The sequence below is a fragment of the Sminthopsis crassicaudata genome, chromosome 3 (assembly GCF_048593235.1).
Source record: "Sminthopsis crassicaudata isolate SCR6 chromosome 3, ASM4859323v1, whole genome shotgun sequence".
NCBI classification, from domain to species: Eukaryota; Metazoa; Chordata; class Mammalia; order Dasyuromorphia; family Dasyuridae; genus Sminthopsis; species Sminthopsis crassicaudata.
Genome location: NC_133619.1, coordinates 27,953,379 through 27,967,318, shown reverse-complemented (window position 1 = coordinate 27,967,318; position 13,940 = coordinate 27,953,379). Strand labels below are relative to the sequence as shown.

Sequence of the window (13,940 nt, the reverse complement as noted above, 5' to 3'; positions counted from 1 at the left end):
GTGCCTAGTTCAGCATATCCTATACAATAAGCTTTTAGTATTTGCTGATCAAAAAACGAATAGATGATGATTTTCTGAAGTTGGAGAAACTCTCACCTGTAATCAAAATTTTAATGACAAAAAAAAGAGAAGATAAAATATATTGGGAAATCACTTAAAAGTTTTGCATCATAATTATATAATATTGAAATGCTAAATAGATAGGCTTTTATTAAGCATAAATGGGTTAAATGTAAACTTAAAGGCACAAGGAAGCTATATTTACAAACATGATCTTTTCAATTCATCATTACAATTCTTTATTTGGAATTGAATCCAGTCTATACAAGATATTTACAAGACATGAAAATGGAAGGGGAGAAAGCACAAAATACAATTGAGGTATAAGCTAAGAGCACAGTATGTCATGTATCAATAAATAGAATTCAAAATTTGTAAACTAGGTGCCCAGATAGATGCATCTTGGTTTTACTAAAACCATATAAAATATCGTTTAATTTCATGTGAGGTAGAGGACAGCTTGTGCCATGTAATATAACCACAGCAACTTTTACCTTCAAACTGTACGTCATCGGCAAAGTCAGTATAAACTGTTGTATGCACTGATCATAATTCCAAAGTTTTCCTTTTCTCTTTTGCTACAGTTTCAGAACAGATATTTCACTTGTTTTCAAAGATTATCAGAAATACCTTGGTGTAAATGACTATTGTAGATAAACACTTCTAACTTTATGGATTAAAACAAATATGTATGTGAGTGTGATATATGTGTGTGTATATACACACATATATTAAACGCACACATACATATATATATATACACAACCACACATAAATATATGTGTGTGTATTATTGACAGACTGTAAAACCCCATAGGCAACCCAAAGGCAGCAAATTCTTTTACACACAACTTTTATGTTGACTATTTTAAGTACAATGTGCTTTCCTTATTTTCAAGTGAGGTATCTATATTGAAGAAAAATATTTGAGCTATTTCTTTTCTATTAAACTAACCTTCGGTGTTATTTCTGTTTTCTTGGACTTAAGGGAAAAATCTGTCCATATTGTAAATTTGAGCATTTTCTACCTCAGTAATCCTGTATATGTTTTAAGTTCTAAAGGATTTAAGAAACATTACAAAATGTATTGTTGTTCCAAATTTGATCGTTTTTATCCTCCCCCCAAAACCCCAAATCCCTAAAAAAAGCTGACTCTCCTTTTAATTTAGATGCAATAAATAAATATATCAAATATAAAATACTCAAATATATGTTTCTTCTCATAATGGAGATGCTTGAATGTCTCTTACTACAGAAAACTTTTTTAAGCTTTAAAAGTTTACTCAGTCCCACAACTTTTATAATACAACAGTTGAGAAGACTTTGTCAGTCTGAGCACAGAACTGGATGTACTTTAAAAGTATAGTAGTCCATTAGGAAAATGAAAACATGCTCAAATGTTCTGTCATATGGATCACATGGCTCAAGGGTGGGGAAAATGAAAAAACCCCAGCATTTTTTGTGAAGAATCAAAACAAGCTCTGTGAACGAGAAGGGAATTTGAGAAGGCTGATCAAAAAATGACTTCAGCACCAGATTTGCCATTCTAGAGAAATTTCCTATTTCAGGAGGCCTAATAATCTTTGCTTCTCACAAAGTGAAGCCAAGGATTTACATAAGCATGAATGGTTGCTTCTCAGAATTTCAAAATTGGTTGGCCAGCCAGCAGATTTCGCTATGGCTCCCTCTGCTACATTGCCTTCTTCAGTAATTGCGTTATGATCATTTAATATATACAAATGATTTGACATCTAGGTTAATATAGTAAATGTTATAAAATTAGCTCAAGAAGTGGAAAAACATTCTGTCATTTCCCTCAAAACTCAAAACTTAAGAGTGCTTTAAAAAAATTAAAGCATGACTTCATCGATAACATTTTTATCAAAATTTTTTCGAGTGATACATGGCTGTGCTTAAGAATCCAAGAGGTCTGAGTACCTTCAAGGACATAGGAATTTGCTTCTTGGCTTTCAGAAATTTGTTCAATTTCTCACAGCGACACAGCCCCTCAAAAAATTAAGCAAATTATTGCTCAGTAAAGAAACTAATGACATATGCTACTGCTTCCCCCCTCAAAAAAAAAAAATTTTGTTCTCTCAAGTAGCCTTTTTCTCATTGGATGTTTTTTGATGTGGCTCTAATTTTTTTTTTCTAATACAATAATATTAAGAGAGGGAGAAATATCTGCCTACCTAAACAATAGCACACAAACTATTGCCCAAACTTTCTATCAATAACTGACATGGAAACTGTTCATGTTGAGATCAAATTTATGTTGGTAGAGTGCTTTTTTTTTTTTTTTTAAGTCAAAGTTTTCTATAAATGTTTATTCAAATTTTCTGCATGTATTCAAGTTATATAGCATATATAATGTCATCTCAACTCTTGGAAATCATTGGAAGAGCTCAGTGTAGAAGTATATAAACATATATACTATTTACAATTTAAAAAAAAAAAACTTTGTAATGAATTCAGGCTGAAATATGACATGTTACTGTATCATCTGTATAAAATTAAAGCCTATGTAGAATGTGGGAAATGTATCATATGAAAGACTTGAAATAAATATTTCTTTGTTCATTGTTAAATTAAAAGATAATTTTAAAGGAGCTGAAAATTTTAGAAGTAAAAGAAATTTACAAAGATTAAGTAACTTTTTAACTGGGATTTTATGTTGACAGTTAACTGAGCCTACCATTTATAATAACCGGGAGGAAAAGTTGTTTGGAGTAAATCTGAGGAAAAGGAAGCCTCTTCCATCTACTGAATAATCACATGACTATCTAGTAATTTACAAGCATTATTCAACAACTAGAATCAAGATCATAAACACCTCTGAGCTTTTCAGTCTAACTAGGCAGGGCTAGTTCTGTGTTTACAAATGTTATCTTAGTAAAACTCAAATGAATGCACAAAACCACATCTTATTTGTTTAAATTGATTCTTTGTTCATTTGGGGGGTACAAATTATTTTAGGGCACATAAATACCATTTATAGTGAATCACAAAATTAATTCTTTAAAGTAATGAACAAGCGGCTTAAACGTTTTGCATCGCTACAAAGTGCCTAACTTGCATCCATCCTGAAAGTAGGATTTGGTAATCTGTATACAAAAAAAAAAAAAAAATCCAACCATATATCTATATCTGTAAGTGGTCTGAACTAATAGTTATCAAACAGTACCTTATGAGAGACTATCAAAAGCTTAGAAAGCATGGAAAAATATTTCCAATGAATGGTGGCTTCAGTGTATGTCATGAAAAAAAAATGAATGCTACTATTTTAGCTCTTTTAAATAAATGGATAATTCATGTGAAATCTGACATTAAAGAATGACAGACCTATCTGTGCAAAAAAAAAAAAAAAAAAAAAAAAAAAGTGCAAGAGTTTATTTTCCTACATGGAATTCCTGTCTTGCTTCTGAAAATTGTATGAAAATCAGCAGATATCTGGATTTTCCCATGCATTAATTTATGGTGCATTAGTATCTAATGGCTGCAAATTCCTGATTTTTAACATTAAAGAGCTAAATGAACGTGGTCCATTTGCAGAGATTTTGGTAAGATTTACCTTGACATTTACATATACAAAAATTCTAAGTGACTTTCAAAGTGTTTCATATTTTACAACCGAAAGAAAAACAAACCCACAATTATAAACATCAGTGTGATCCCTACCTACATATAAAAACTGTACAGGAGAGAAGCTAATGGATACCAAAGCAGCTGAACTACATTAATGATAACACAACTGGGTTCCCTCCCTCCCACATTCCCAAGAATTAATTCAGGGATTCTAAAGAGTAAGTCGCAATTATTACTTTAAATTCAATGTACTGTTACTGCCTGGAAAAAAAAAAAATAGCCTCACATAAGCACATTTAAACAAGATAAAGAAAAACAATCCCCCACCAAGTCAGCCATTCCTTTTCCGTAGCAGCAATGCATAATGAATTCCTCCACCAATGTTCATGGAAATTCCTTCCACAGTCAGAAGAGAATCAGAAGTTAATGTTCTTTATGGAGCCATGAATTCACAACAGCAACTTACCAAAAAAAATGGTGTCCATTTTAACACTCAGAAAAGATGGAGCTTGGATGCCTCCCATGATTCAATATCGAAGTAAGAAGACACCAAAAATATTGCAGAAAGTGCTTCCAAAAGCAAGTATGAAACATGGGTAACAATAAAACGGACCACAGGGTATGTCCTGTCATACAATGCTGCTTTAGAAAGGTATAGTCATTTGCATTAGAAATAGAGGCAGACACCTATTTAAAAATATATGGTTTCAGTGTTACTAGTTGTTTAAGATTTTTAAAAACACTAGTACAAAGAAACAGATTTTCATTCATTTGGAAAATCTTAAAATTCTATCATCTCTTCACTTTCCCTGTGAACTCCCAATGAAAACAATGCCTCCTTGCTCTTCACACAGGCCAGTCACTCCCAGGTAAAGCACAAAGGCCCACTGGGAAAGCAAACACAGGGAGCTCTCTTCACCAATCTCTACTCTTTCGAAGTCTTGGCAGATTTCACAATCTGATGCTTTAATTCCTTTATCATCATCTCCAGCTTCTGTCTGGCTTCTCGCTCCTGCCTGAGTTCGTCCTGAAGCTCTTGTCTGTCTGCCTCGGCATGATCCAATCTCTGGCGCAGCTCAGCCAACTGCATATTCAAAAAGATTTAATTCAGGTTTTTTACAAATGCATTGCTCCACATAATGACGAACCAATAGTTAAAGAGTCACTGAATTCATCTGACATGGAAATATCCTATCCAATACACATTCCCTCAACATCATTATTTGACTAAATGAAAACAGGAATCAGGCCATATTACAGTTAGCTTCATCCTAAAAACAACTGACCCGAAAATGTCCTGGTGGACTTCGGTTATAATGTGTCCCCAGAGTGGGCTTTATCAGAGTAACCTTGGGTGCAGTAACTTTCTATTTGATATCTGATATTTGATTTCAATCTGACACAAAGAAATAGGACTCTGCAAAACAACCAAGAGAAGAGGACGTGGTTTAATACCTCAAAAGAATAATTGGTTAGAATCTAGCAGTACTAGAAAGACTCAGTGATTCATGGATATTCCTCATTAAGTGTTGCAGAGGTGCCATATATTGTATTCCAATTATGAAAGCCAGGGAAAGGGAAAGCAGAATGCGGAACCCACACTGACATCACTGCAGGCTGATGTAGCTTTTAATTTATCATTGTATAATATGTGGTCTTCAGAATCTAACCCCAGGGCCTAAGGAAAGGATTATTTACACAACTCAGACCAAGGAAAAAGTATCTTATACTCAGGAGTCTCAGCCCAGCCCAGCCTAAAAAGTGGCAGGTTTTGGGGTCAAGTAACAAGGCTCAACCTCAGAGCCAGAATCCCCACCTGGAAAGAAGCTGTGCTAAGAACAGAGTGAAGAATAAAGTGTGTGCTGGGAGCAGGGAGGAGGGAAAAGGGGGAGAGGTAATGCTTTAGGCGACTTTTCACATCAGAGGAAAAGGCACTTCTGCTATTGAAGCCCAAATCATCCAAGAAAGTATTCAGTTAGTAGAACCTCAAGGATAAAACAGGGTGAGAAGAGACCAGCCACTACTGAAGGGAAGTAGAGATCTCTAGGGAAAGAAATACCAAGGCAGCAAAATCTCTCTCTGGCTAATAATTGTGCATGTATGCCTGCATGTGGAGAATTTCTTTCCCATTGGATTCCATGATAACTTAGATTTTTGTAAAAACTACATTTTAGATAAAAATATGCTAAAGAACTGTTGGAATGCTTTATCCTGATTTGGGGGAAAGGGAGCCAATTATTCTAAATATAGTAATCTTAGTTCTATGATTCAAATTTTCAGTACTTTAAGCAAGTGATTAAGAGAGGAAACAAAAATGATGAACTTCATAAATCTAAATGATGCTCTCAGTCTATACTGAAATAATAAATTGTGTGTGTGTATGTATGTATACAGTGTTATTATGATATAAACCACACTAAATTAAACATAAAATTCTTCTCTAGAAAAGCAGAGACAATAAAGAAAAAAAAAAGTGGCTTTAACATATACTGATACCCATTATTCTACACAATTATTTTTTAACTTTCTAGCCCAAACTACCAGTTTCTTCTCCCTTCCCCCCCCCCACCCGCCAATTTATTCTACACTGCTGTCCAAACTTACCTTCCCCAAAACAGGTCTTGTTTTCCTTCCTTCACACTTTCAGCTCATGATTTCCCCTCCACTCCAAAATACTCCTTTCTCTACCTGGCATCCATTTCCACTTGTGATCTTTACTTCTACAACCTTCAAGGCTTCACTCACAAGCCACCTCTTATGGGAAAGGGAAATCATGTCTGGATACCCATGGCCCACAGTAAATGGGACCTTCTCTCCTGCTAGCCCTTCATCCTTACCTGAGCAGCATATTCAGCCTCCTTGTCTTTCTCTAACGTTGAGTCGCAGGTACACTTTTGCTTCATCACTTGCTCCAGTTTTTTCTCCAAGTCCCTCTGTTCAATGTAGAATTCTTCCATCCTCTGGGCATGCTCAGTCTGTAGAGACTCCAGCTCTTTTTGTAAATTCTGCTGTTCCTCGGTGAGTTCCTTCATGGCTTTTGAACTGCTCAGCATTTCCACTTCCTACAAAACAAATAGTCAGAAATTAAGTCTTATTTTACTTCTTTCCAGTTAAAATTTTCAATTCAAAAACCAGAAACATTCAGCCATTAGTCTAGCAAGGGTATACAAACATAGGGTTATTGTATTTTTAAAAACTTCTGCCTAAATTGGCATTGTCATTGACAAATTTCTAAATGTTTATAATTCTAAAAGCTTCAAATAAAACCTGAATCATCTATGTGTGATTTACAATAGGTTCTAGATAGCATTCACTTGACTTTTTGTGTTCACAAAGCAAATAAAGCACAAAAAATAATTTTTTTTTCACTAAATGGATAATCATTTAAACAACAGCCTTACCATTTGAAGCTGTTGCTTTTTCTGTAAAATAGAATTTAATTTCTCTTGTTTTTTAACATAGGTTCTCATAACTTCCTCCATGATTTTACTCTTATCGTCCTCACAGCTGATATCCTTGATGATCGATGGCCATACAGTTGGAGCCTCTTGGCCCGTTTCCACCTTGCTGGTTTCTGAGTCTATGATACAAACTTTGGGCTCCAATTTCCTTTTGTTTGTAGAAGAGGTTGACATGGATGAATCTTGAAAAGAAAAATAATAATAATAATAATGAAATAATTGAAAATCATCTTGCTTACAATGTGGATATTAGAATTATTACATGGAAGCTAAAGAATAAAATGCAATTAAATGCAAAAATTACATAAGAGTATTACTTATTATTTAAGTATTTTGAACACATAAATATGATTTTTTTAAAAGGGGCAATATAATCAGAAAGGGAGATGATATAATAGCATATATTGTAGATATTTTCCTTCAAGCATGGTCAAAGCAAAGTACTTGAGTCATCTTGAAAATTCCATGATGAAAAACTATATATATGTATATATATATATATATATATATGACTCTGCTCACCCAGATGGTTTCCAAGTTCTTGACCAGATTTGAGATCCATCTTCTCTTGTTCCTCAAGAGATAGCTCTGGGTAAGAAGCAACTTTTCGTGATTTGCTGCTGGCGTGAGATTTCTCAGGCTGCCCTGATGAAGCCTTGTTTCCTTCTACCATTTTGGCCCCTGCTTTTGTGGCTTCTTTACATGGCGACACAGCTGAAGTAAGCGACACATTTGGAGCAACCACTTTATCACACATATACAGGTAGTAGCTGAGAACACAATGAGAAAAAAAAATTACGTCTCATTTTTAAATGTACAAATAATGAAATCAACAATTTTTCGTTTTTTTTATTCACAATGTCTACAAATCACAAGCTAAAGAATGAAAGTCAACAAATTCTTCAAAAAGCGATGAGAGATGGCCCTAAATCAAGGTAAGGGAATCAAATTATCCCTCAAAGGGGCCTTTGTCATTGTACAAGGAACATGGCAGTCCAGACACATCTTCTTTTGCACCTTTTTGCAAGGAATGAGGTAGAAAATTATTCCCTTCAGTTCCCCTAAAAAAGTGGGGCTGAGTCCAGAAAGGCTCACATACACTGGGCAGCACTGAGGAGACCAGATTGTCCCAGACCAGAGAAGACACTCCTGGCTACTTGTGAGATCTATTTTTACCCCAGGAATGCTCCAGGGCTTCCATGTGTACTCCCAGGAGGCTGCTGGCTTGTTCAGCATCGTGCCTCCCCATGGTCCCATCTTCTTGGGCTTCTGGCAGCACCAGGGGGCTGATTGGAATCTGACTTTGGTCCACTACTAGCAAGTCCATAAGAACAAACACACTCACAGGGAAGCACAGCCCAATGTACATGGTATCTTTAAGCTGATCCTACAAAATGATCTTCCCTAAATATGCATAATAACATAATTAGCTTATAAACAATTAAAGACTGATATAGAAAGTATAGGCAATGGGCAAGCCCATGGCAGGCACTAGGAGGCTATAATGTTGGGCTGGTCATGTAGCAGAACCAAGGATTAACTGGCAGAGAGCCTATGCACTGTGCCAAGGGGATCACACCAGATAAGAAAGCACAGCAAGGTGGCGAGCTCCACCACCGGCAGGGAGCAGGAGGCCCTATGCTGATGAGATCACAGGGCAACTGAGTTAGGGCAGTACTTAGTGAGGCTGAATGCTGACCCAGCGATATTTTGCAAGTTAATTAATTAACAGGCTTATAGAATAAATTAATGAACATGAAAATACCAAATTATAATTACAAATGGCATATCAAATTAACAGCATTAAATTACAGAACAAAAGAACTTTGTCCCTGTGACAGTAAAGAAGCAATTTACAAAAGCTGCTCAATGCAGTAAATGCAACCCCAATTACCTTTCGCCCCATCCCTTGGAGTCATGGTCCTCTAATCACCCTCTTCTCTTAGCTTTCCTTTTCTTTTAATCACCTTTCTGACTCACTGGCCCAAGTACTCCCCCAACCTGGCTAAGGACCAGCAGGCTTAACCCAACCTCCAAAGGCCTCCTTACAACTCCACTCTCCTCTCCACAGACCTCAAAATAAGCTCATCTTATTACACGTGTCCAACATATATTGGATTACTTTGCCATCTGGGAGAGGGGGTGGAGGGAAGGGAGGGAAAAAATTTGGAACACAAGGTTTTGCAGGGCTGAATGTTGAAAATTATCCATGCAAATGTTTTGAAAATAAAAAGCTTTAATTATTTAAAAAAAAAATAATAAGCTCATCTTTCCCCCCTAAACTTCTTCTGCCTTTAATCTGTTCCTGGCCTCCCTTCCCAGCTGGCTTCCTAAGTTCAAAGAAGTCTTGTCTCAACTCTCCTGCTCTTCCAGACCAGGTTTTACACGGATGCCAGTCTCCTCATCTGCAGAGATTCAGGCATTTCAGGGCCTGCCCATGATCCTCACTGGCTCCCTCTTGCCTGCTGACCAGAGCACTGATGGCCTTTCTGCCATGACCGGGTGCCTCCTTCTCTTGAAAGTCATCTTTCAGGCTATCTTCTCCAACAGTCTGTTTTAGCTGAACTAGACAATCACACACCGTGTAGCCTCCCTCCATCCCTTTCTACATCCTGTTTGGAATGTACCTACTCCATCTCAAGCCTCCTTTTTACAACTTAGAACCAAACTCAGATGTCACCTCCTCTGACCTTTCTTTCCTCCACAGATCATATATATATATATATATATATATATATATATATATATCTTATATAGATTGTCTTATATAAACTTTATATCTCCCAGAGGGAAACATGGAGTGCCTACAGAGTAGGCACTTTTAAAATGTCTAATGAATTTAAGTTTGGGCACGGCAGTGGCTCTCTCTCCATTTCTAGACTTGGTGAATACACATTAACCAAGAGAAAAACTGAGCAACAAGAAAAAAATGAAATTACAAATCTTGTATGTTCTCAGTGAAAAGACGAAAAAAGTTTATGAAGATCTGAAGCTTCTAGAATTGCATATATTCAACCCATAGTGGATTGCTTGCTTTCTAGAGAAGAGGAGAGAGAAGGAGGGAGGGAAAAATAAAAAGCTATTATTAAAAAAAAAGTAATCACTTAAAAGGCAATCAGAGGAAGGTAATTCACATATTTCTAAAGAAGACTCACGTAGGAAAAAAAAGGCCATATCAGTGTACTCTTTCCTTAGAACTGCAAATATTTCTAAAGGACTCAATGCACCTGAAATGTAAAATACCCATTTACATTTGCAAGCTTTTCAGTACCTCTAGGCTAATTTACTGCCGAGCAGGATTGTTAGAACTTTATTGTACTAACAAGACAAAATATATGTCTACCCAAAGTGTTCTTTTCCCAAAAGGTCAATTTTGGATTTTTAAAATCAACCTTTGTATAACTGAAGAAATAAGATAAAATAAAAAGATGGCTGCTTACCTGGGATGGATGAATGGAGGAGGCTGAGAAACAGAATCACCTTCCTGCTTTATGACTGGATACCATGATGGCAATTCCAGCCCTGGGAGTGTATCTGCCTGCAAAAGAGGGAAGCAATATTCATCTTTAATATCCATCTTCTAATATATCGGTTCTTCCTAAAAGTCTTATGACAGAATAAAAAATATACGCATTAACATAGTTTCACCAAGCACACAAATATAACTATTCATAAGTTAACAGATTTTTTTTCAACTTACAGAATTCATGAATTATCCAAATTACATTTTAAAGTACAGAGTTCCCCTAAACTTACAAAATTCCAGTTCTGTTTTTGTGCCTCCAGTTGCCAGCAGCTGCAGCAGCACTCCGCTACCAAAGTACAAGTGCTCAATTCTAATTGATGCTCAATTAAACGATGCTCCACACTATTTAGACAGAGGCCCAAAGCAGGACTATTTTGTTCATTTGAGATATAGCACCCACTAAAAGAGACCCTCCATCAGCAGAGAAATTCCTCCCTTCATACAGCTGAGACAGACAAATGAGCAAGCTTTTATCTTTAAGCAGCACCCAAAGGTGCTAGGAAGGGGGAACGAAGCAAAGAGAAAAGCTTTTTTCCTTGATTTAGTTGGCTGTGAGGGTGGGAGTTGGAAGAAAAGACTCCCTTTACAAACATCGTATTTCTCTGTTACTATTATCCTTAAAGGGGAAAAAAATAGGCACATATGATGGAATAAGAGAAAAATAACAGAGAAGAAAATTGATGGGGCAGAGAGGCAAATCCAATGGGATGAGGGCAATGGGAAGAATTAGTTTAAAATAGGACAAGACAAGGGAAAGGAAAATTATCTGGAGTCCATCCCATTTGCCAACCACATAACACCAGGGAGAATGGCAACCACAGACTAATAGAACTAGAAAGGACGCCAAGAGATTATCTGATCCCTCTAGACCAGAACATGTTGAGTCTTTTCCTATGACTCTCCAGGAACAGAAATCCCCTAGGCTCCCCAGGAAGGCCCAGTTTCAATACTGCAACACTCACAGTCCCAAAGCTTTTCTTTCTAGCCAACCTAAACCCCCTCAGCTTGGACTTGTTTTCCTCCTTCTTGGTTCTCCCAAGATAAAAAAAAAAAAACCTTGCTATATTTAATCACAGCAAATCACCTCCATTTGTCCATTTGTTTCGAGGCTGAATAACTTCATTAAAACTTTTTTTTTCCCTTGAGGACCAATTTTTCTTTATTTAATCATTTTAGTTGCTCCCTTTTGAGACTCTTTCCAGGTTTCTTCAATATATATTTTTTTAATTGTTACAAAACTGGTCAAAAAACTCTTAAAGCAAAAAAAAAAAAAAAAAGAAAAGAAAAGAAAAAGAAAAACTCTGATTAATATCTCTAATCCATGAAACAGTTTTAAGTGAATTTTAAGGACTTACAGATAAAAAACTATTGTAAGAATTTCTTCCTCTTCTCCCTGCCACCTCCCCCATTCATCTCACTTCCAGGAAAATCTGGATCCAGCCTTTCTTACAATATGATGTCTTACAACACATCACATGAGAGCAAAATGGCAGGTTGGAATGTGACCAGTATCGTAGGACATTCTCCCATGACCCATGCAGGGATCTTACTGCCCATTCCACAGCTCATGGCAAAACTTGGGAGCTACCCCTGCCCTTCATCCATGTCTCCCCTTCCCATCTCTTTCAGCCTGCTTTATCAGCAGAAACCCTGGACTTCCACTTTACTGAGAAGAGACGTCTGGTACTGAGAGCTCCCACCTCTTGTTCTCCTTATTCCTCAGCTCCTCCTCTCCCTCATCACCGCCCTGGCCTTTACTTTTTTTCTCCAAGAAAAGGTGTTCTTTGTTGCCAAGTGCTTTCAATCCTAGCCTCCCATCTCCTCCAGGAATGAACTCTATCCATCATTTCCACCCACTTCATCCTCCTTCTCACTATTTCCTGGTTCTTTCCCTGCCACTCATAAACATTTACTAGTCTGATCCATCCTTGTAAAAACCCTCACTGGTCCCTGCAATGGGCCATCATCCTAAATCTCTCTTCTTTCACTGTCAGCTTTTAAAAACATCTACATTCTTTATCTCTCTGCCTACTCACTTTTAAAGTTTCACAGTTCTGACCCCATACAATACCAAAATGGTTCTCTCTCAAGTCCACTGCCTCAGCTTCCTTGGCAGACCTGGCTTTAACACTTCAGGTCGCTTTGCCAAGTCATCATCAAACTTGATTTTGATACTCCCCCATTTTCCCTCTCCCCCAAGACCCTGTCCTAGCGCCTCTGCCCTTCTCTCTTGATCTCATCACTTCTCATGGGATCTAGAATTCTCATTTCTTTGAAAGTAACTATCAGATCTATATATCTAGCCTTAATCTTTCCTGAACTCAAGGCCCCACATTCTCTATGGTTTGCTGACTTCTACACTTGGATGTTCCACAGGTATCTCAAACCTAAAATGTCTAGAATAGAAAATTTATATTTCTAAAAAGATCTGACCTCTCCGGTCACTATTGTTCGTAACATCTGAGTTCTCTTTCTCCCTCAATGACTCCAATATTCAATCAATTGCCAATTCTGTTGTTTCTCCTATCTATCCTTTCTAATCATGTGGCCACTGTATTTCCAATATCCATCCTCCCTCCCCTAGAATCTCCCTTTTCTGGCCCATCTGTTCTCCAGCCAAGGTAATTTTTCTACAACACAGGTCTGGCCCTGCTCAAAACAAAACCTCTATGACACTCCACTCTCTATTACGGGACAACTAGGCCAAAATCCTCACGAAGCCTGTTCTGGGCTACTCTTCCTTTCCCGGGTGCCAATTCTGTGCCCCTTCCTCATTTTCATTTATCATACTGACTTGTGTACAACTTGTATCCCATTGGCAAAATGCCAGCAACTTGGGAAGAGCAACTAGGTGGTACAAGGGCCTGGAGTCACAAAGACTTGACTTCAAATCAACCTCAGACACTGTGTTGACTGGCTGTCTGACTTTGGGCAAGCCCCTTAACCCTGCTTGCTTCCATTTCCTCATGTGTAAAACAAGCTGGAGAAGAAAATGGCAAATCACTCCAGTATCTTTGCCAAGAAAACCCCAAAAGGGGTTATGGGGAATCAGACATGACTGAACAGCAACCACAAAAGTTCCTTGAGAGCAAGAGCTATTTTGTTTTTGCCTTCATATATCCTTTGTTCTCATAAGCACTTAACACCTGATGAACTGAACAAGACAGAAATGAAGTCAAGTTCTAGAAATAGTGAGTCTATATCTATATCTATATCTCCTTTCTCCAGGAAATTTTTTAAAAGAAAATAAAAAACCTCTCATTTGTTCAACAGATACCCAAGTTATAGATTATGAATGACAGAAAGAC

The 13,940-nt window shown here is 37.1% G+C and overlaps 1 protein-coding gene across 4 annotated transcripts in view; it reads right to left on the bottom strand.

Moving 5' to 3' along the window:
- Positions 1-275: 275 nt before the first annotated feature.
- Positions 276-13,940, bottom strand: part of SKIL (SKI like proto-oncogene) — a 33,687-nt gene continuing 20,022 nt past the window's right edge. For all 4 annotated transcript variants that reach the window (XM_074298179.1, XM_074298181.1, XM_074298178.1 and 1 more), the window contains 5 exons: positions 10,547-10,644; positions 7,629-7,876; positions 7,047-7,288; positions 6,483-6,707; positions 276-4,729 (listed from right to left, as the gene is read on the bottom strand). In XM_074298179.1, the coding sequence (XP_074154280.1) occupies positions 4,571-4,729; positions 6,483-6,707; positions 7,047-7,288; positions 7,629-7,876; positions 10,547-10,644 (972 nt within the window). In that variant the 3' untranslated portion in view covers positions 276-4,570. The remainder of the gene's footprint in view (positions 4,730-6,482; positions 6,708-7,046; positions 7,289-7,628; positions 7,877-10,546; positions 10,645-13,940) is intronic.